General features: G+C 43.7%; 3 protein-coding genes across 3 annotated transcripts; 1 reads left to right on the top strand and 2 right to left on the bottom strand.

Moving 5' to 3' along the window:
• Window positions 1-466: 466 nt before the first annotated feature.
• Window positions 467-8456, top strand: nat10 (N-acetyltransferase 10). The gene is made up of 29 exons (XM_053886712.1): window positions 467-599; window positions 826-942; window positions 1019-1110; window positions 1197-1368; window positions 1621-1743; window positions 2349-2410; window positions 2480-2594; window positions 2658-2765; window positions 2847-2980; window positions 3046-3139; window positions 3219-3317; window positions 3378-3514; window positions 3707-3831; window positions 4011-4161; window positions 4237-4333; window positions 4399-4515; window positions 4639-4740; window positions 4809-4883; window positions 4956-5072; window positions 5324-5457; window positions 5530-5578; window positions 5641-5737; window positions 5844-5951; window positions 6016-6188; window positions 6253-6372; window positions 6435-6533; window positions 7303-7376; window positions 7738-7818; window positions 7888-8456. The coding sequence occupies exons 2-29, from the start codon at window positions 829-831 to the stop codon at window positions 8024-8026; spliced, it is 3108 nt and encodes a 1035-aa protein (XP_053742687.1). The 5' UTR covers window positions 467-599; window positions 826-828; the 3' UTR covers window positions 8027-8456.
• Window positions 7684-12070, bottom strand: adal (adenosine deaminase-like). Its single transcript, XM_053886729.1, has 10 exons — window positions 11900-12070; window positions 11674-11804; window positions 11318-11378; window positions 11153-11240; window positions 11010-11091; window positions 10748-10874; window positions 10469-10549; window positions 10025-10163; window positions 8749-8849; window positions 7684-8380 (listed from the first exon to the last, which is right to left on the bottom strand). The coding sequence occupies exons 1-10, from the start codon at window positions 11939-11941 to the stop codon at window positions 8189-8191; spliced, it is 1044 nt and encodes a 347-aa protein (XP_053742704.1). The 5' UTR covers window positions 11942-12070; the 3' UTR covers window positions 7684-8188.
• Window positions 12071-12309: 239 nt separating this feature from the next.
• Window positions 12310-22670, bottom strand: LOC128771349 (tyrosine-protein kinase CSK-like). Its single transcript, XM_053886728.1, has 13 exons — window positions 22333-22670; window positions 16437-16509; window positions 16238-16351; window positions 16066-16178; window positions 15726-15945; window positions 15253-15346; window positions 15119-15184; window positions 14251-14350; window positions 14095-14185; window positions 13951-14024; window positions 13447-13642; window positions 13130-13216; window positions 12310-12995 (listed from the first exon to the last, which is right to left on the bottom strand). The coding sequence occupies exons 2-13, from the start codon at window positions 16449-16451 to the stop codon at window positions 12810-12812; spliced, it is 1356 nt and encodes a 451-aa protein (XP_053742703.1). The 5' UTR covers window positions 16452-16509; window positions 22333-22670; the 3' UTR covers window positions 12310-12809.
• Between the last annotated feature and the right edge of the window lie 296 nt (window positions 22671-22966).

The following is a 22966-nucleotide window of genomic DNA, read 5'->3' as shown; positions in this document are numbered from 1 at the left end:
AGAACTGGAGAGAGAGAGACATCTCCTTGTTCTGGCCTAAAGGTTTCAACACCCACTCTTGAAGCTTTAACATCGGTTATTATATGTTTTAGTTAATTTTGAATTAATCGGTAAAACACAATTTATCCATTTTTGTTTTGGTCAGGAAATTACCACGTGAGACACAGAGCACCAAAGACGGTTTGGTGAAGCAAGATAATGTGGTTTTCGCCTCATGTATACGGTCAATCTTTGTTGCAAGATTTAATTTGATTTTAAACAATTAGAACACTTACAGCAAAGTTTAAAGCACTTTAAACGTTTGAGATAATAAAAACTGCCACATTTTTAAACGCATTATCATTCTTTAAATCAACACAATCAGGGTTCATAACCAACAAAAAGACATCGCAGTGATAACAGGATAACCATCTCACTCTTTGTATCATCTTTGATTTCCGTCGCGGGATTTTGACGTCACGCTGGGGTCCTCCATGAGCGACTCCATGTGTGTCAACAGCGTGAGTTGAAAATCCGACTTTTTTATCTGATTCTGCAAAAAGTCAAAGCAGTTTTTAATACATTCAGAACTCCACTTGGTTTATATTTCAGTGTCTGCGGTAAGTCGAGATGTTTGTCTATAAACACGTTTCCTCTGAACCGATATTATAGATTTGCTAACGACTTAGTGCCATCCACGGCGCAGGTTAATTGATATAAAGCAATGCTATTTCTGTCGCGTTGTGTCTCATAGTTTCTGGATTTAAAAAAAAACATTCCGTAATATTCGGTTAGCATGTTTTACGTTTGTTTAGCATTGAATCCACTTCCGTATCTTTCATGAAGCTCATGGCAACAGTACGCAAGAAGGTGGACAACCGGATTCGGGTCCAGATCGAGAATGGAGTGGCTCTTCAGCACCGCACCATGTTCGTGGTGGTGGGAGACCGGGGAAGGGACCAGGTAATAACCACTTATTTAAACTCCGCAACAAAGTGCTTTTAATAATGTCTGAAGTTTTTTTTTTCCCTTCTGACAGGTCGTTATTCTGCATCACATGTTGTCCAAAGCTGCCGTCAAAGCTCGACCTTCAGTTCTCTGGTGCTACAAGAAGGATCTGGGCTTCAGCAGGTGAATTACACTCGACTGAGTCATAGAATAGCATTATACAATGCTGGAGCAAAGCAGAATAAATTTCCTATTTGTGTGCGAAACAGCAATCGGAAGAAGCGAATGCGGCAGCTGCAGAAGAAGGTTAAAACTGGAACGTTGAATCTGAACCAGGACGACCCATTTGAACTTTTTATTGCCGCGACCAACATCCGCTACTGCTACTACAACGAGACACACAAGATCCTCGGAAACACTTTTGGCATGTGCATCTTACAGGTGAGTCAAAACAAGAGACTTGTTCTTCCTACAAACACAGTGGTCCAGAGGCAGTACTGTGTCTGCTCTCAGTTTTTTTTCCACCATAGATTAGATACTCCATGCCTGCAGGTTCTTGGTAACATTCTCCTGCTCCTCATTCCTGTTTTGTTGTTTTGTGTTATTGTATGGCTTCCTAAAATGACAGCATGTAGATGTACGATGGACAAGTTCCTTCATGCTGCTCAAGGCTGTGTGTGTTTTCTCACCCAGGACTTTGAAGCTCTGACTCCGAACCTTTTAGCCAGGACTGTTGAGACGGTGGAAGGTGGTGGCATCGTGGTGATTCTGCTGCGGACCATGAACTCTCTGAAGCAGCTGTACACAATGACCATGGTGAGCGACGTTCACTCAAAGCTTCACTCGAGTTATACACAGGAGAGAATCGTTGCAGCGCAGGTTTCAGACTGTTCCTTCTTCATTTTACCCCAATCCACACAGGCCTCTAGTGGATGTAATTCAGTCTCTCAACAGACTGATTCATGAGCCTTTTGAGAAAGGATAAATGTTTGTAAAAGTTGTTGGAAGTTCTTTGATATCCAGCACCTTCAATGGTGTCATGTGACTTCAATGGCTAGAGTTAGTTTACTTATTGTATTTGAAGATTATTTTTATAGAATATATTACATCATGATTCTGTTGAACACATATGTAAAGAATCTACCTTTTTATCTTTACGTTTCACATATGTCCCATTCCTCAATGTGTGCAAATTGTAAATATTTTGTAATATATATATTTTTAAAGGCTATTATAAATCATTACAGCTGTCACCACAGCCAACAATGACAGCACAGACGTCCAGGTGACCGCTCTTGGAAAATGCATTTGAATTGACACAAACCTCATGCTGAAGGTTCCTGGCCTTGATGCCACATAATGACGGCCCAGTTTATGATCATGTGTTGTTGATCTTCCTGAACCATCTCTGCTCCCTCCAGGACGTTCACTCACGGTACAGAACTGAGGCGCACCAGGATGTGGTCGGGCGGTTCAATGAAAGGTGACCTCGCCTCGGCACAAAACACTTCAACACAGAGTGGTTTTTAATTTTCCTTTTTCCCTCTCACAGGTTCATTCTTTCTCTCGCGTCCTGCAAAAACTGCGTGGTCATCGATGACCAGCTCAACATCCTGCCCATCTCCAGCCACATGGCCAGCATCAAGCCTGTCCCTCCTAAAACCATGGTGAGAAGGTTCAAATGAAGCGCTGGTTGACACCTTGACAAACACTTCTTCCTGACGCTCCAGGAGGACGGTCCGTCCCCGAGGGAACAGGAGCTGAAGGATCTCAAAGAGTCTCTACAGGACACGCAACCTGTGGGCGTGTTGGTGGACGGATGCCGGACCATGGATCAGGTCAGGAAGGAGTGTCCTCGATGTTGATGAAAAACACCTCCAGTCATTCCTCAGTTATTTTTTTTTAATTATCTCCTCCAGGCTAAAGCTGTTCTGAAGTTCATCGAAGCAATTTCAGAGAAGACCCTGAGGAGCACCGTGGCTCTGACCGCCGCCCGAGGACGAGGCAAATCTGCAGCCATGGGTCTGGCTGTGGCAGGAGCGGTCGCTTTTGGGTACAAGTCAAGCGGCTCACTTCAATATCAACCAGCCCAAATGTTCACTGGCGCCTCCTCCACAGATACTCCAACATCTTCGTCACCTCCCCAAGTCCAGACAACCTTCACACCATGTTTGAGTTCGTCTTCAAAGGCTTCGATGCTCTGCAGTATCAGGTCAGCGGCCCAAACAGCCGAGCGTGCACTCACTCCGCAAGCGAGCCGACCTCTTCATGTGATGTGTTTCCAAGCGCAGGAGCATCTGGACTATGAAATCATCCAGTCCCTGAATCCAGAGTTCAACAAGGCGGTGGTGCGAGTGAACATCTACAAGGAGCATCGGCAGACCATTCAGGTGAGCCAAGACATGGATGCCGTGAGATGAAAGGGTTAAAACCTCCCTCTGCCTGAACAGTACATCCACCCGGGCGACGCTGTCAAGCTGGGTCAGGCTGAGCTCCTGGTCATCGACGAGGCCGCTGCTATCCCTCTGCCTCTGGTGAAGAAGCTGCTGGGACCTTACCTGGTCTTCATGGCCTCCACCATCAACGGGTCTGTACCGGGTCTTCCACCAAGTCTTTGACTGTTTGGTCCTTTTAAGCAGGACAGGAAGTTTGATCTTAAAATGTTATCATATTAGAGAGCAGGCCAAAATGTTGGTGACAATGTTTGCAGGGTTTCTGTCTATTTTCTGTGGAATATGTGGGTCAAAACCCATGACACAGTTCTTGAATTGACCCGCAGCTACGAGGGCACCGGGCGCTCGCTGTCCCTGAAGCTGATCCAGCAGCTGCGGCAGCAGAGTGCCGACAGTCAGCAGAGCACCACGGCGGAGAATCGGACCGTCAACACAGCAAGGCTGGCAGCAGGTCAGTGGCGCATCAAATTTCTAGTTTCCGACAAGAACGAGTCGCTCAGATGTAAACACTGGATTTAGCACCAGAGAAACAGCAGCATGCTCAACATGCAGCTGCTTGGATTTTGCTTCCAAAAATAGTGGGGAATTTTAGCGTGAAGTGAAGGTGACACGTCCGGCTTCTCGCCACAGCTCGCTCGCTTCACGAGGTGGCCCTGCACGAGTCCATCCGTTACGCTCCCGGCGACGCAGTGGAGAAGTGGCTGAACGAGCTGCTGTGTCTAGACTGCCTCAACATTCCTCGCCTCATCTCCGGGTGTCCTCTTCCACAGTCCTGCGACTTGTATCCTACCAGACCGAGCAGTCGCTGTGGCTTTTAGAGCTCGTGCTTTTCATGGACCTTAACTTCCACTGTCAGATATTACGTCAACAGAGACACGCTGTTCTGCTACCACAAAGCCTCGGAGGCCTTCCTGCAGAGGCTGATGGCGCTCTACGTGGCGTCGCACTACAAGGTGAAGTCATGTAATCCACCGGCTGCCCATCTTCTCTGCTGACTCGTCGCCTTCTCGCCCCCCAGAACTCTCCAAACGACCTGCAGATGTTGTCCGACGCTCCGGCTCACCACCTCTTCTGCCTGCTGCCTCCGGTTCCTCCGACTCAGAACTCGCTACCGGAAGTCCTCGCCGTGGTCCAGGTCTGAATCCGCCCACCGGGTCATGATGTGTAACGGCAGCTATATCGATCGCTAGCGTCCCACGCGGCTGGTCAGAGGATCCAAGTAGTTTCTGTCCCAACCAAGTCCCATGTGGTCCCTCAGGTGTGTCTGGAGGGAGAGATCTCCCGGCAGTCCATCCTCAACAGTCTGTCCAGAGGAAAGAAAGCAGCCGGAGACCTCATTCCCTGGACCGTGTCCGAGCAGGTGCCGATTCATTCATTTAGAAAGCCGTCGGAAAGCAGACGTGAAGACAAAGCTCTTCTTCTCCACAGTTCCAAGACCCCGAGTTCGGCGGCCTCTCTGGAGGTCGTGTGGTGCGGATCGCCGTGAATCCAGATTATCAGGGCGTGAGTGCTTGGTCTGGTGTCACCCCGCCTCCAGGCCGAGGTCTCACCCGCGTGTCCTCTCCTGACCCACAGATGGGCTACGGCTCCAGAGCGCTGCAGCTTCTACAGATGTACTACGAGGGCAAATTCCCCACGATGGACGAGAACACGCCGACGGATCAGAACCAGATCACCTCCGTGAGCAGCGAGGTACTTTCATTCCTCATACTTCCAGTAGGGGGCGCCTGCTCAAACTATCAATGTTTGATTCACTCAAAACGTGAAAACACTTATGTTAGCTTTGTAGTGTAAACAAACGTCAGAGATTCCATTTTTAATATTATTATCATTGGTTTTAATGAATTGTTTTGAAATAACTTTCGTCAGTGACTAGTGAAACATTTCCAAAGGTTTAAAAACAAAGTGTGATGCTACTCTTCCTTCATGTCTCCCTCTCTCAGGCGGTCAGTCTTCTGGAGGAGGTGGTCACCCCCAGGAAGGAGCTTCCTCCGCTGCTGCTGAAGCTGAGCGAGAGACGAGCGGAGCGCCTGGACTATCTGGGGGTTTCCTACGGCCTGACGGCACAGCTGCTCAAGTGAGGAGCTGTGAAACAGCACCAAGGCTCACGGTCCACAGTAGAATTTATACATTTCACTGATCTTGTTAGGTTCTGGAAGAAAGCTGGTTTTGTTCCCGTCTACTTGAGACAAACGCCTGTGAGTATCACAACTCTGATCAATTGACCGCCGCTTCCTCTCTGACGTAAGTGCTCCGACAGAACGATCTGACGGGGGAACACTCGTGTGTGATGGTGAAGGAGCTGGCCACTGAGGAGGCTTCTGAGCAGAGTCGGTGGCTCTCTGCGTTTTGGAAAGGTGATGCAGCTCACTCACTCCTGTGTTTTTCAATGCGCATTCATTGCTCTTTTAAGCTGTGTTTGCTGATGGCCACACGTCTCCATGATGATGGATTTGTTCCCAGATTTCCGCAGGCGCTTCCTGTCTCTGCTCTCGTACCAGTTCAGCAGCTTCCATCCGAGTCTGTCGCTCAGCATCCTGCAGAACAAGACCACCAACGAGCCGTCCAGCAGTAAGAGTCCAACTAGCATATGTCTTATCCACGAACCAGACTGAAACTCGTGTTCCGTCCACAGTTCTCAGCTGCTCAGAGCTGGCGGCGCACTTCAGCCCATACGACCTCAAACGTCTGGAGCTGTACTCCAGGAGCATGGTGGACTACCACCTCATCATGGACCTGATCCCCACTGTGGCTCGCATGTTCTTCCTCAGGCAGCTGGGAGACGTGCCGCTGACGGCCGCTCAGAAGGTGAGTCCTGGTGGGGCTGGAAGCGAGCAGCTTGTTCTGACAGTGACAGCCCCTCCCTCCTCAGGCACTGCTGCTTGGTATCGGACTCCAACACAAGTCGGTGGATGAGCTGGAGAAGGAGATCGAGCTGCCAGCCTCACAGCTCATGGGACTCTTCAACCGTCTCATCCGCAAGTTTGTGCAGGTGAGTCTGGACTCTGTATTTGGGGTCGTGGGTTCAGAAACCGACCCATTGCTGCTGTCCAGATCTTCACCAGCATCCAAGAAAAAGCTATCGAGGCGGAGATGGTGACGACCAAGGACGTCTGCATGGAGCCGACGATCAAGAGCCTTGATGATGATCTGGTGAGTGCGAAGAGGAAAGCGAACACTCAGACGGCCACAGCCTTGTTCTACCCAGGAGCATCCAATGTTGAGGACAGCTATGTTCCATTTGAAATAACTGCTGACTAGTAATGAGTGAGTGAGTGAGTAATGAGGCTTCATGACACAGTGTCCTGATTTTCAGAGGCCAGTAGGTGGCACTGTCAGCTGTGAAAACAAAATTCAATGAAGCCTCGCATCATTTCTAAACCAAAGGTGCACTAGTGGCCTCTGAAAAATTAGGACTCTGTTTCATCCACCCTGCAATACTGTTTCACTTCATCCACCATCATTACTGCTGACTTTAAATAGCTTGAGATAAATGCAGATGTTTAAACTAAAATAAACGAAAATGTCTGAGGACATGTGAACGACAAGGTTCTATAGTCATGTGAAGAATAGCTTATAGGGCCGAGAACTTCCAGCGACCTCTTTCCCTTCATGGTTTTAGTCCAGGATGTCATTTTTACATTTTAACGAGGGCTGTATGAAGGGCTAAAACTATATTTACAGCCAACAATACTGCAAAGGCCTTTTCTTGGGATTTGTTTAAGGCGATTTTTTTCCAACTGTCACATGTCCACAACTACTGATGAGGGCTAAAATGAAGGCCACTAACCCAACAAAATATGAATATTTTTGCATGTGAGCACTTTTTTTTAATGGTTGTTTGTCGAAATAAAATAAATGATTGAAAGTGGAAAAACTCCACCTTTAAGACAAAAGGAATTTAATAGCGTTTTCATTTCAGAATGAAGCAGCCGAAGAATTCAAGGAGAAACACAAGCAGAATGTCGCGAAAGTGAAGGACATGTACCTCGATGAGTAAGTAACTGTACAAGCTCCTGTATTGATTTTTTTTTTTTGTTTTGTTTAACTAGTCTGAGAAACTATGAAATTGTGGATCGAGGCAGTTCTCAAAGAGCTTCAGGTTGAATTTGGTTTAAATTTATGAATGTATTTGACTAGTTTTATTCAAAATAATAACACTGTTAAAATACAATGCGGTGAGGATGTTTATCTTTCTAAGAGTCACTGTCGTGCTTGAGCCTGTGATCTAATGTCAAGTACATACTTTAATGTTTCCACATAACCAGGGAGGCACGATGGTGAATTCATGCGTTTTCCTACCTGGGACATCAGCAGCAACAGAATGTTGGAGCTGTAACTTCTCCTCTCACTTCAGGTACAAGATCCGGGGCGACGACGACGAGTGGGAGCAGGTGCTGAAGAATGCCGGCAACACTGCTGTTGTCAGCATAAAGAGGTGCAGAGATTTTCAGAAACAGTTTTGCCTGGTTGTTGCAACAGCGCTCACAATGCGTGTCGTCCTCAGCGACAAGAAGAGGAAATTGGACGGAGGGAACGTCGCGACCAGTAACGGCGGGCTGCGTCACGGGAAGATGAAGAAGGAAATGCAGCACGGAAAGTTCAAGAAGAACAAACCGCACGGGAAGTTAGGAAAGAAGCATTAGTGGGAGCAAAGTTGACAAGACTTTTGTTTTCGAGTTACCGATGACCCCCTTCTGCCAAACAAATCATTTATTTCCAGCGTCCATAAAACAAAGCCTACAAACTAGTAAAAACAGGGAAGCTAAGAACCTGAGGATTACGGGTGACCTGGGCGTGCGCCGCCGTCACTTCAGCACCTGAGCTTTGAGATGGCTCCACTTGAGTCTCAGCTGCTGCTTCACAGTCTCTGGTGCGAAGACACAGTCGATGGCCTGCTCAGACAGGCTCCAGACGTCTTCATGACTGAGGTTAAAGGTCGACGCCGCGATCTGGTATTCCTGAGACAGGTCTGTGCTGAAGACTCCTTTATCATCCGTCTACACCAGGAGGAGTGAAAAGATCAGGGATGAGTGGTTTCCCATGTGGATGTGACGAATAATGTTATTACACATAAATGGAATTCTTTCTTAATAACTCAATTTGTCACGTTTTTTATTGTCGTATTAGAATCATATAACTGAATAGCTACACCCGATAAACACATTACCTCCATACACATAAACCATGAAGCACATAAAAATGTATGTTTATGATTTAATTTATTTTTTTGCCCAGGAAGAGGCCAGCGAACCCCGAGTAGAGAAACACTGATCTAGATGATTCCTACCACAGGTTCTTGGGGGGGCAAAAGGAGCCTCTGTGTCACATGATGGTGCATTAAATAGACTTTAAAAATGGAACTTACGCAGATCACGGTGGGATGTCCCAGCTCGTACCAGTACTTGAAGTGGTGCTCTGAGTAGTTGGGGACGTTTCTCGCTTTGACGTTTGAGGTCAGGCAGAGTTCTGGAGGGGTAAAAGTAAAGCACATCAGAGTAGTGTCCAGATCAGGGGTCACCAACATGGTAGCTCGCCGAGGCCAAGGAAGTAGCTCATAATAATTTACATTTTCATGTAATAACCATCTTATGTTTGGTTTTGTGATTCCTTTTTTTTTTACATTCAAAATATTTTATTGGGTATTAATGGTCATTGAATATAAAAGACACAAATTAATGAGAGACACAACACATTATTTTGTGTGTACATTATAAAAAAATGCAGATGCGCTTGTCAGAGTGATGACTTGCAAAGTAAAATGTCGAAGTCATGATTTTTTCCTTCTTTCTTCCACTACTCACAATAAATAAAATAGAATTATAACAATAAAAATAGATAAAACTAGAATTACAAAAAAAAAAATATTAACCCAAAACAACCCCTGCAATGTCACTGCCAGTCTATGCCTCATGAAAGTTAACTCCTGTACCGTTTCCTCACTCAGTAGTATCTAAAGGGTCTTAAAACAGTTCCACAAAGGTGTCCCATATTTCATGGAAGGTTTTCTGGGATTTGGTGACAGAAAATCGGATTTTCCATTTTGAGACAAAACATGATGATGATTGGTTGTGTGTGGGCGGGGCAGCGTCCATTTTTTTTTATCTACCTAGAATTTTTGAGAGGGAAGCAAAAATTTCAGTCCAGAAAGTGTTCAGACATGGACGTGTCCAAAACATATGGTCTTCAACTTTAAGTCTTATCTGGTCCAGTTTGGTATCGAGGAGGTTGAACGACTTTTTAAATTTGTTAGCCTGCGTCTCCATGCTAACGCTAGTGTCGTCTTTCTTAGGTTTAGCTTTAGAGCCCATTTTCCAAAGTGGATATTGTTGGTTCAAGTAACGGCAGTAATGGCTCCTTATTAAAATATAATACGGAGCGCTCATGTTATACACCTGCTCCATCTCAAGCCCCAGAGTGGCTGTGATTCCTTTTTTTGTCACACCATTGGTAATTCTTGTGAAAAGTCAACAATAAGAGTATTTAAGAGGAATATCATTTGTCAACCATTGTTTATCCTGATTTCAGAAGTGTGTACTGAACCGATGGTAGCCCTTCGGGTCACACAGTGACCATGCAGCATCTCGCAGTAGCTAAAAGATTATGACCCCCGGTCCAGGAGAACCACTCCTCCATCGTCTCACCCAGAGGTATTTGATGACTCGTGACTTTGTCTACAACACCCTGAGATCCTCCCACTTCTGGATGGAGGAAGGTTCCGTGACCGATCCTGTCCGGGGGAAGGTCCAGAAGCAGGTCGGACTCCTCCAGCTGTGAAGGCACCTGGAACAGGTTTGTTTTATTAACACATAGATGGAGGAAGTACAGTAGGACTCCAGTCAACAAGAGACAGCTACAGGTCAACCTTGTGTAGTGCATCAGAGGAACTAAAACAGTCCTCAGTGAGCAGATTTGGCTAATGCACACAAAATAAGTTTTCTTAAGCTGTGCAAAGACACCTTTCCTTGTCAACCAGTTTTTCTAAGAGAAAAATCTGAATAGATCAAAGACAACTTGAGCAGCAAACACAATGTAAAGCCACACTACAGAAAACGTGACAATGCAGAACACAGAAATAATGCACTGACTTCTGACAGGTGCAGGGACAGTTTCAAGTTGCTGTTTTTGGCTCTCTGGAGCGCAGGCAGCAAGTCTTTGCCGTGTCCCACCTGGAAACACAATGAAGTCAACTACTGAACTGCAGACACCGAATAACCGCACTGTCTTGAAAAAAAGTATTCCATCTAAAAATATTCAGTTAAATGCATGTGTGCAAAAGTTTAAAAAAAGTAATCAATCAAATATTGTATTAAAAACAAATGTTGTAATAATGTAAACACCACATGTCCTGAAACATTTTGACTCACAGTTGGGTCACCACTTAGATCCAGTCCGACAACCAAGCCATCAGATGACAACATGAATTCTTCAGCCAACTTAACCGTTTCCATGGCAACCTCTGCTCCATTCCTGCGGTCGATTGACACCAGGAACCTTTCAAATAAATGGGAAATGTCAGTTGTGTTTTTTTGCAGTTCAACAGTCCCAGTTGATGTATATTTACACAGTGTACAGACAAGGAGAGAGCGATAGCACAGCAACAGGACTTCCACAAGGATATTTGCCCACCTGACATCAATGTCCACTCCTTCCTCTTTACACAGCTGGATGGCTTTAATGACGGTATCAATGTACTTCTTCTTCGTCAACCCTGTTTTACAGAATTCAGATTGATCGCATGCCAAACTACCGAGTTCAGAAATGTGGTCTACCAGTTCTCTTCTCCTCTCTCGGTGTGCTTCTCAGCTCCAAATATTTCACACCATCAGCCGCAAACTCTTTGATCACGTCCGCCGCCACCTGAAGGGTTCATGGAACAAGGAGTTATAGGTTTGTTGGAATAAACCGAGACGTGTTTGGATGTTTTCTCGACTGACCATCAGGATGTCCTCCTCCGTGTCCACTAACTGATGAATCACCTTGAACACCTGAAAACACCTGCCGTATACTTAGTTTTAGTTAACACAAAATGCTGCAACAAGTCCACGTAAACACTCAGGCACAAATATCCTTAGACTAAAACAACAATTAATTGCAGGCGTTGGAAAATGTATTAAACTAATTCATTATAAAATGTATGTGCAGTTTTGCAAAGTAAACAAGATGAGCTGAGTAACCACATCATCCGAGTTTTGGCTGGCTACTGAATGCAGACACGCAATCGGATTAGCAGGTTACGACTTAACTCTGACGAACTGCAACGTTTGAATACTCGACGTTATGAGGTACATACTCCTCTAGCGTCCTCGTCTGGTCATTGCTGATCGCGGTCATGTTGTGTTCGATGCTGAGCTGCGGTTTTCTCTGGATCAGCTTCTTGATGGTCTCGGTGCTCACGGAGCCGTTCAGGTGCGCGTGAAGCTCCTGGAGACGTGAACACCCTGCTGCAGTTAACGTTTCCAAAGCACGCTGCACTATCGAAAGGTTGGCCGACACCTTTTTGGCTGGATATTACTCACCACTTTTGGAAGTTGTCGGTAAAACAAAATGTCTTTGTCCATGGTGAACGCCAAAAAATAAAAAATGCAGCGCGGGACTCGCGCGAGCGCAAGCTGTCAACCAGGGCTGTTGCTACAACTGTAGTGTGTGTGTGTGTGTGTGTGTGTGTGTGTGTGTGTTCAGGACACACTTTCAAGTGACACTCACTGGTGCTCCGGGAAATTAGTCCCCCCGATTCAATAGTTCCGTTTCCGTTAATAGCGTCAAATTATATATATATATATATATATACATATATATATTTATGGAATTTAAAATCAAATACAAAAGGCTGTTATGACCTTACAGTTTAAGTTTAAATCAACTGAAAGTGTATTTGCATGTTTCTCAACACATTAATATAAAATACAAATGTTTTTATGACATAAATTGAAGTTAATATGAATTGAATTCTGCCTACTATAAATTATTAATTGAGTGACCCATTGACCACAATAAAAACACAGTTAACAAACACACACAAAAACACGTTTAACATGTTACATTGGAAAATATCAGGCAGAAATTTCCCGAATAAATATTTACTATATGAACGAATTTCCAAAACAATATATTCGTACAAAAGAACACTTTTTTCAACGTTTTGCCATGACAAACTTAATATAATACATTACTGTAAGCAATGAATGAAAGACGGAATGGAGTCCGCTCACAACTGAACATTCAGCAATTTAGGTTTGGTACCACAGAGAAACAAATGAGGCTGCAGGTAAATGTGCAGGGTTAAACTTCCTTCCCAAAAATAAGTCAAATACCAATTCAACAATCAAAGTTTTTTTTTTTTTTTTTTTTTTATAAAACGGAATAGACATTTAAATAAAGTGGAATACTGCATAAATAACAAATCCCTGGATTTATTTTTTTAAACCATCAATCTTTTTTCCCGGGCCCTTTGCTGATGTGCTGCAACCATTCCTTCAACATATGAAAGGACGGTCGATCCGCAGGGTCCAGGTTCCAGCACTGTTTCATGATGTTGTACACCACCTCCGGGCAGCCTTCTGGACAGTCCATCTTATAGCCCTTCTCTACTCGCAGAACCACTTCTTTCAAAGGCTACACAGGACACAGGAGAAAAAAATACTTAGATGCCAAATGCCATTGTTCGGTACGTATTGTGCATTGTATATATATATATATATATATATATATGGATATATATGTGTGTGTGTGTGTGTAACCACACTTACTATTTTTGGGTACGGCACTCTGCCAAATGAGTAAATCTCCCAAAGTAAAATGCCATAACTCCAAACATCTGATTTGGTGGAGAATATCTGAAAAAAATAAAACCGAGAAAGACTTAAATATAGGTCTAGTTTATTCTCGTGCTGTTTAGAGACATGGAGAATACAAAACCTCATCAAAACGTTCTAATGATGAAGAATGATGATGGTCCAAGTTAGCACACACGACTAACGGAAGTCACTTTCTCCAACTCATGATCCTTACATTTGTTGGGGTTAAATTAGAAACGGTACACAAGAGAAGAATTCTTGATGAAGACCTTTTCTCTCAGAGCTTCTGGTGCCGTCCATTTCACCGGCAGTTTGGCGGTGTCCTGAGTGGAGGACGCCTCCTTGGTCAGACCAAAGTCGCTTACTTTGGCAATATGGTCTTCGGATACCAGAACGTTTCGAGCCGCCAAGTCTCGATGGACAAAGTTATTCGCCTCCAGGTAGGCCATGGCTTGACACACGTCTCTGGATATCAAACACACAGGTTTCATTCACAGCACATGTTTCAACACACCGTCTTCATGAAGAAACCCTCACATTACGATTGCTCACCTGTAACCTTTCAACAAAATAAGGACATGATTTCAATTTCAATAAATAAATATATATATAAAATAAAACCTAAAATCCAAAAAATAATCACAGCAGCATCAGAAGTGACAACATAATTTTTAACTGTTTGAAGTAAATTTCAGATAATTGTTAAAATAATTCCACTTAAACATTCTTAAGTCATGTTATTGTATAAAAAAAACATCAGTGAAAGCACTCACAATGTAAACTTCAGTAGAGCATTTCCATCCAGAACACTGCGCCCCCGAGAGCGTAAGTAGTCGACCAAACAGCCCTGAACCCAAAACAGGAGAGCATGAGCAAAAGTGTTTTTCTTTTCACAAACAGCAGTTTCAGCCGCCAACCTTCGCCATGTATTCGGTGACGATAAACAGACTGCCGTTCTCCTCCACGATCACCCCCAGGAGCTGCACCAGGTTGTCGTGTCGCAGTTGCCTTGAGAGACACGGGCAGAGAAGTTACTTTGAGAACACTAAGAGACAACTGAAAACTGAACTTACGTCATAACAGAGGCTTCTGCAATAAAAGCCTGCGAAGTGGCGTCGTTTTTAATACACTTGACCGCGACTTTAGTCCCGGCGTAGTCGCCCATCATCACGTCTGCCACAATCACACAAACAAAAGTAGCTGTTAATTCATACCAGGGTGGTATAATGCGCATCTGCAAGCTCTTGGAAGCCCATTTTAATAGTCATTTTGCTAAATAATAATAATAAATAAATAGCTATTTGGCTCTCAGTGGGTTATTTTACTATATGCTTGATGTCTACTAGTTTCCTTTGCAGTCAGTATATTCTAGAAAGAGATTTTCATTGTTCTAATAACTTGTATTGCTTTTGGGCTTCTGTTTTTAGTTAAACTAATGAGGTTTCAAACTACAATTTTGGCCAAAAAAACGTTCTTTTTCTGCTAAAAACAGTCAGTACTAGCAGGTTAGCACAGCACTAGTGGCAGCTCTCCGAACTACGGGAGAAGGACACGAGGCAAATCTGGCAACACCTACATACGATACATTTGCAGAGGAAGAGAGAGGCAGAGCTGCAGCACTCGTATGGAACAAGCACATCGTGGACAACTCTCCAAGCCCAACCGCAGCCACATATCAGCCCCCTACACACCTCCAGTTATAGACACTAAAGCTATTCCTTTCAGAAGTACACATGTGCTATTACAAGCTCTTCTTGCGAAGTCGCTTCCCCAACACAGGAGATGTAGCAGCCACGTGTCTGCTCTTTCTGGTTTACCATTAAAAGTCTGTGGGTCTTTAAAACCAGAGTCAGCAAAACCTAGATCTGTGGTTTGCAGCCAGTGAGCACTTATCATGACAGATAAAGGCAGCTGTAGCATTTGAGTGACCTTCTCACTTGCCTCCAAATTCTCCTTTCCCAATGGCCTGCTGCAGCGTGAGGTCTTTCCTGTTCATGGACCAGCCGCCTGAGGACAAAGACAAGCAGCGTCAACTGGGTTCTAAAAATCTTCAGGTAAACAAAAAGGAACCTGACTTCTAGAAAACTCGTCCTTAGCCGCCACAGTCCCTTCCTCCATCTTTGGTTTAATGAGACTCGTGCACAGGCCGTCTGCATCCTTGGAGTAGTGCTGGAGGGCAACAGAAACGGTCAAGAGCGGCAGTGCACTCGAATCACCAGTAGGGGCTCCATGCTTGAGTCAACAACACATGCAGGCTGTGGTCATGAATCAAACGAACCTCTATGAAATATATTGCATTGGTATAAATATGATTTACTCCACTAAAATTGATGCAAGAATGATCACAAGGCAAGGGCCCTATTTGCGGTTTTAATCGCTCAACCTCCGTCTGCTCTTCCTCTTTCGCACTTCCTCTTCATCATGGGTTCCAGGAACTGAGTGCGGTCGCAGTGGAAGATCACACACACACACACACAGCACATTCACTACATGAATGCACAGAATGTTGCACAACAATGTAATGAGGCTACAAAGAAAGGAGCACTACCTCAACTAGTTGCATCAGGTTCTCAAAATAGCCTTCCTCATCGATGGTGAGCTTCCCGTTCTTGTAGATGATGTGGTAGTGCTCCACTTTGCCATCGCAGCTCACACACAGGGTGTAATCGCCGGGGAAGTTGGTGCTCTCCCGCACCAAGTACAGACCCATCTCCGGCGGGTGGAGCAGTCGCTCAGCTTGTCCCCGCGTTATCTTGCCGTGAAACCACCTGAGAGGAGAAAGAGAGCGGCCTACTTCACATCCTGTTTGTCATCTACGCTCAACACTATCTCAGTCAACCCGATGTAATCTCTGTGCTAAGCTTTCCATGTCTATTTCAGAAACTCACGGCATGAGACTCAGCTTTCCGCCCGATTTCACGCCTTCTCTTTTCTGAACGTAGTTGGCCGGGATTTTTCCTTCACGTCCGGCTGCGTTTTTGGCCTCGTACCAATTCGGATCCTTAAAAAAATGAGACGTCAGCATTTGCATGGTGTTAGAAATACAAACGATAATTTAACCTTCGTGGCCACAATGATGGTCAGCACATCTCCTCTTTTGAATGGAAGGTCCTGTTCAGACGTCCCAGTGAAGTTGTACCGAGCCACACACTCTGTGCCCTGCGGCCAAGGGGCCTGCGGTTTAAGTGTGAAATTGACTCCAGATTCCAAAACACCTGTGCCTTATTGTGTATGACATGTTTGTTTGTTGCCTATTTACCTTGACTTCTGTCATTGTGCTGCACTCACACGTCACAACGTCTGCTCACACTACAGCTTGTTCACACCCATTCCTGCGAAGAAACCAACAGTCAGGGATCCAAAAGTCACTCAGTTCAAAGTGAATGGGTCCGCACAACTTAGAGAGCTGGTTTCTACTCCTTTATTTGAAAATATCCACTCTTGCGTGTTGGGCAGTGCACAATTCCAACAACCTGCAGTTAAAATCCAATGATGAAGTTAAGTTCAATTTTCGGTTCAAAATTATTATTATTATTATTATTGATAATAATAATACTATATTGATAATAATAATAATAATAATAAGCTGTAGTTCGGAATCCCTTTATTTATTTCTTGGAAAACAATAGTAGTGTCATTGGTTTGTTGCAACAGGAAGAGGAGGTTTGAGGGGTAAGATGGTGACAAGATTTAAACAATGTCTGTATTGTTGCGATAGTACTGTTGTGTATTATTTCTTGTCTGTAGAGTGTCATGTTATATATATAAAAAAACACATTATTGAAAAAAAGCTGTAGCTGTTTGAGATGGTGAAGAAGCATTTCAAATTAAAAGATATGAAACTGACTGTACTCAAGTTTAAATGAGACTAAATATAAGATATTCAAAAACCCTAGAGTAAAAAGAGGCACTCTCTCGGAATATTTCCTCACAGTTTCACTGCTGCTACATTATAAAGAGACTATTTAGGTCAAGCTAACTAGAGAACAAGCTAGAGATCAGAACGGACAGTAAACTGACTTAAAAAGAAAAAGGAAGTGCAAAGACTATTTTCAGCCTCCACTTTCACAACTATCAGAAAGTTTCCATGACACAGCACAGTTGGTGTCTCAGCACCAATGAGACTCATTTTGAAAACATCCAAGAGCAGCGCACGACCCTGAGACGAGAGAGTCAGACACTGGGTTTAAACTAGTGGCAGTCCTCACTTTTGTGGACACAAACTGCCGGTGGGATCTGATCCCGCCGCTCCGCTCCACTGGGACAGACCATAATATTCCAGCCCGTCCACAGGGATGGTGTTTCAATGGTCAACGCAGCATCGACCGCACGGGTGTTATGGGGGAACGATGACCCGCAGATCATGGTTATCCCCCCACGGCCTCGCTTCCTGTTCCCACAGAGCAGATGGGATGAGAGGTCACATGTAGTTTAGGGAAATCCTGCTTATTCCGCCACTTTATTCTTTCATAGGTTCACATCCTCTTACATGATCGTCTCAATGCATCCTGTCAGAGAGAAAACGCCAGGGCGGGGTTCTGTCAGCACAAGCACTTTCCATTCATGAAGCGTCTCAGTCGCAGCCTTGCTGACAGTTAAAGGGCTTCAGAATACTTCACTGGTGAGAGTGTTACCATGCTCACTCTCGGTCTGGTCACTATGCTAGTCAGGCAAGACATACACAACATAGTCAGATACATATGAATATATTGTCTTTTTAAATCCATTTTCCAGCTTAATGGGGACGCTAACAAGATGTTGAACACAAGGTCCACAATAATGTAACACCTACAGGTCACATTTTCCGAGTTATAAGTTGTTTTTTGTTGGGGTTTTTTTTTAGCTTCGCTGGACCTGCAACTTATACACAGGTGTGTCTTGTATAAATTAAAATATATAAATTCACATGTTCATAAATGGTACTTAACGCTGACCAACATGATCATGCAGTAAACATTACCTTGTGTGTGTTTTGATCGATCGAGAATCTGCACAACAGCAAGTAGATGTGGACGGACATGTGTGTCTGCTTTTTGTGTTTTTAAATAGAAAAGAAAAGGCGAGAACTAACATACAGCCCTGATATGTATTTACTCATTTAATGCTAGTATATGTACTGTCATCAGTGCAACAAATGTCAAATATTCCCCCCATTGCTTCCTTGTTTCTCAGTCGGCTCACCTATCGGCTACGTTACGCTCCACGTCACAGTTCAAGTCAGGAGCACTAAATACTGACGCAATAAAAAAATATTTGTCGAAGAAAATTTTAAATGCTTGGCTGAATACTGAATAATACCGGATATCCAATGTGGTTAAGATTTTTACAATTTTTTCAAAATGTTGCATAGATAGGCTCCAGATCCTTGGGTTGAACACTCATTGCAAACTGCAATTCTACTCTCACTTTAAAAGAACCGAAAACTTCAACACTGTGTTGAGACTTTGTGACTCTTCGCCACCGGATGTTGCCTTTTTTTTTTCACTATTGGGCCGAATATATATGTAAGAAATGTTTTTTCTTCTTCATGATGCATTTTTTTAACTGGTGCAACTTTCACTCTGGAAGCGACATATGGTCCGGAAAAATACAGTATTGCGTTTTTTAATTTAAAAAAAAATCTTATGCTATTTATATTATTTATTTAATAGTATATTAAATTAGATTAAAAAGATTCCCTTGATTGGTGATGTAGTCAAGACCACAGCAACTGAGACATTATTGAGAATGGAGAGTATGGAGGCCAAGTCAAGACCAAGATATTTGGAGCTTGAGACCAAGACAGTATTTATAAACCCATCCACAGTAGGTTCAGGCACATTGGTTAACTAATAATGAAACAAGCAGTGCCAGCCTGACAGTTCACAGTCTTCTGACACCTTATTGGCGTTTGGGTGTCCTCCTGCTAAAACTGAACAAAAAGCCAGAATCCTTCTTTTACCACGCTAACCATGTTTTCTCACTCTCAAATAGAAATCCTGAGTCTGCCCAGTCTAAGACCCTAAAACAGTGGTCTAGAGACCGGTCTCGACCAGGGGAGTTCCCACTAAATGTGACACGGTTTATGCACTTTTCCTTACTTAGATCTGTTCAGTTTAACCGCACAATATGCCATTGATAGATTAGTTTCTGTTCTTAATGCTAAGTGCAAACCACACTTGGACTCCTGCACCACTTTCTTATTGATATGAAACCGGTGCAATGATGTGTTCAAAGAAGTAAGAATGCCACAACTATGTCATTTAACAGTGGAGAACAGCAAAGCAGTCGAGGTGATTGGATAACTAACACAACACTATTATGCGCAAAAGTCAGCTAATTTGAGGTGACACTGAGGTGATCGTATTATTGATTTGAATTGCCTCATTTTAGATTATTAAACCCAAGATTTTAATTAGCCGTAGCACTGGGAATAAACAGTAAAATTGCCAAACACATTTACAATCAGCTGCCACACACGGAAACATTGAGTTAAAACAGCAAATAAACATTGAGTTAAACAGCAAATAAACTGTCTGCAACTGTTTTTTGTGGGGGAATGTATCATCCGTCTTAAGCATGACATGGTTTAGATGTATTATTACTGCAGGAAACCATTATGACACAGAACTATAATAATTATTATCAACCAGTTGTTCCAGCATGTTGGGGTTGCCACTGCAGAATTTTATTGTGCATTACAGTCGGGAGTCTGAAAAGCAGTCTGGTTCCAGAGAGCAAGACAGGGCAGGAATGCAGCAATATCTGCCACTCCCTCAGTACCTGCAGACATCTGAGGTGAAAGTGCTGAGCGACACATGCAACGGATTCCTGTACGTCAAACCATGCTGTCGCACGAGGACAAAACATGAGCCCCAATAAATGTTGCTTAAATTCTTTTGAGCAGTGTGGTGGTCTGTGTGATAGCACTCATCTATCGCAATATCACAGCTCATGTTTGTAAAACACTGCAGCTACAGCAGTCTGTGATGGTGGAGTTCCCTGCTATTCATTCCACTATTTCTCTGTGGTGGGTTAGGTCGCAGCTGGCCACACACACACACTGGAGATGAGACAATACACAAGACAACTCAGTGCGTAAGGTCAAAGTTCACCCTAAGAACCTGCAGAGGGTCAAGACGAGGAAGTTGGGAACAGCTGGGATCTGGACCTTCGCCCGGGTCTGAGGGATCTAGAGGAGGATGTGTGAGGCCCGTGGGAGATCATCAGCCACAATACAAGACTGTGATAGCCACATGAGGCTGGGAGAGACCTGCATCCCATGACTCACAGCCAGCTCGGTCACGTTTTGATTTCCTTCAGCTTCATGTCCACTGAGTCTACAGACATTAGCAGGGATCTGGCGATACGATACGTTTCCTGGACAGGACTGACGGTACGATATATTGCAATACTTTTCAACATTTGTTGAAAAAGACAATATTATTTACGGGGGAAAAAATCACAATATTCATTCTAAAGCATGTGTTTGCGCCATGTTAGCCATCAGTGGCAAAGCGATATTGGTGCAGCACTGAGGTGCATGAGTATTTGACTCTAGCGTGGCAAACAGCACAGCTCTAGTCCTTTGAACGCCCCGGATGCCACTCTGATCTCAGATTCAACCATCGCAGTGATTAGTCGGCGCTGACTTTCCAACCCCGGCTTGAACTCTGGCGAGATACAAGTATTTATAAAGAGAGAAAAAAAGGGAAAATATATATACTGATATAGTAGGACAAGGCAACATGGCAAAAATGTGGTGTTGTTTTTTTCCATGTCACCAACCTCGATTTTTTAAAAGATAGTTTTCTAAAAGCCATGTGTAAAGGTAGAAAACACAATATATAACAGAAATTATGAACAAGTGTGATGGTACATGCTATAATAACACTGATGGGGTAAGAACCAGTTAGCTTAGCAGCTAATGCTACAAAGAGACTCAGCTGCCAAATATCCAACAAATGAAGAGTCTAGTCCATTAGCTGAATAAATGTACTCAATTTAAGTAGTCAACTTTCCATGCGACAATACGTCACATGGTATATTTAGGAGAGGCACGTCTGGTGGTCAAGTAGGAGAGGCGCATTCAAGTGGCTGACAAACGTAACCGTCCTGAAAGTGTCCAAGCTTACTGAGTGAGGTAGAGCGGCCTACACCGGCGATATAGTGGCCCTAAAATCCATACAGTATCGCCTCATCAAATATCTCAATGGTGGAGTATATCAGTATTTTGAAACACTCTTACTGAGGCCTGAAGTACTTGGCAGAGGCACCAAACTCTATTACATCCTAAAAGTCCAAGAGCAAAACGGATTACTCAATTCTCAATTGTTGCAGTGTGTAATGGAACTTGCAGAGTGAGAGACACATTAACCCATCAGCGCTATCTGACCAAAGATAGTCTCTCAGTGATGGTTTTTAATTGTGTTTCCCGAGTTTTGATGAAAAAGTCAGGCAGGGTATTGGGCGAGTGCTCTCCAGTGGCCGTTCATGGTCTCCTTCAGGGCTCAATATTCAAACCAGAGGAGAGGATGTACTTCCTGTGGCACCCCGCGTTGTTTAGAAACTAGTGTTGATCTAGAACGCGCCGACGGTTCCAACAAAAGAGCAGATAGTACTAACTGACAGAGACAAATGAGAAGATACTGCCTTGCCCTGCATCCCCACATGACATAAACCTGTATCTGTAATCTAACTAATTTAACAACACCATTAAAACCAGACTTTTTATGCTTCCAAAGCTTGAAATCTAACTCTAATCTTGCATTACATTTCCCCCCCCCCCAAAAAAAAACCTGAGGACTGCAGTTTTATTTATTTATACCTCTGCAAAAGTACCTACCTTAAACTATGACTTAACCCAGGGTTTAATATCCTGAAGGCAAAGGCAGTGGCCATTAAATAGTCGTTTCTATGATTATTATTACCTAATTGGCATCTAATAACCTTCTTCCGTTGGACTCGTGTAGCGGGACAGAAGTGTAATTATCGTTAGTTATGATCTCGACAGGGGAAGCAAGCGGAAGTAGACAGATCATAAACCAGGTCAAACATTTTGATTGAAATCGAACGTCTCGTTGCGTAATTGTAGCGGAAAACTGGGGTGAGCAGGAGGGCAAGAAAGAAAAGCAGCATTTTAAAAGCAGGGACTTTCAAATATTTACGTATCTTACCTGTAAATAAAAGCCTGTGTTGTGCTGCAATGTGTTCCTGCAAGAAAGATTTAAGAAAGCGTCGGTGCCTCGAAATAAGGAAGTGACTTTTTCATCTGAGTCGATCCGAAACTTCCACAGTTTAAAACGACTTGAAGAAAAGTCTGATATTAATGGTTCTCTTGCGCTCGGGGAATCGATGCTCTTTTTTAACAACCTAACCTAATTGTACGGTTGTACACATGTCTGTAAAACGCCCCCCAAATCCGGGTGACGTGCTCGTAATTCATAAATCGATACAAAAAGTACAGTACTCGCAAACACAAGTTCAAGGCAACAAGACTTTACATACAACTTCTCTGCCCCGCCTGAATCAAATAATGCGCATGCGCATTAGAGACGCGTTTTGCCAAAGTTGTTCAGGTCCGATATTCCGTCTTACAGTCGATATCTTTGAGGGAGAAAAAAGGTTGACATGAAAATGTAAAGCTCATGATGAATATACGAACTCGTATTTATACTGCATCAGGCTATTGGCGCATTAGATTTTGAAATGTTGAACGTTTATCTTAAGTTGTCTATAGGAACCCTGGATGGCTAGAAAAACGCAAGAAAAGAAAAAAAAAAACAGACAAATGGCCAAATTCGCTTTATT

Source organism: Synchiropus splendidus, chromosome 14, assembly GCF_027744825.2.
Source record: "Synchiropus splendidus isolate RoL2022-P1 chromosome 14, RoL_Sspl_1.0, whole genome shotgun sequence".
NCBI lineage: Eukaryota > Metazoa > Chordata > Actinopteri > Syngnathiformes > Callionymidae > Synchiropus > Synchiropus splendidus.
The sequence above is the reverse complement of the archived record's forward strand: the minus strand, read 5'-3'. Positions and strand labels throughout refer to the sequence as shown.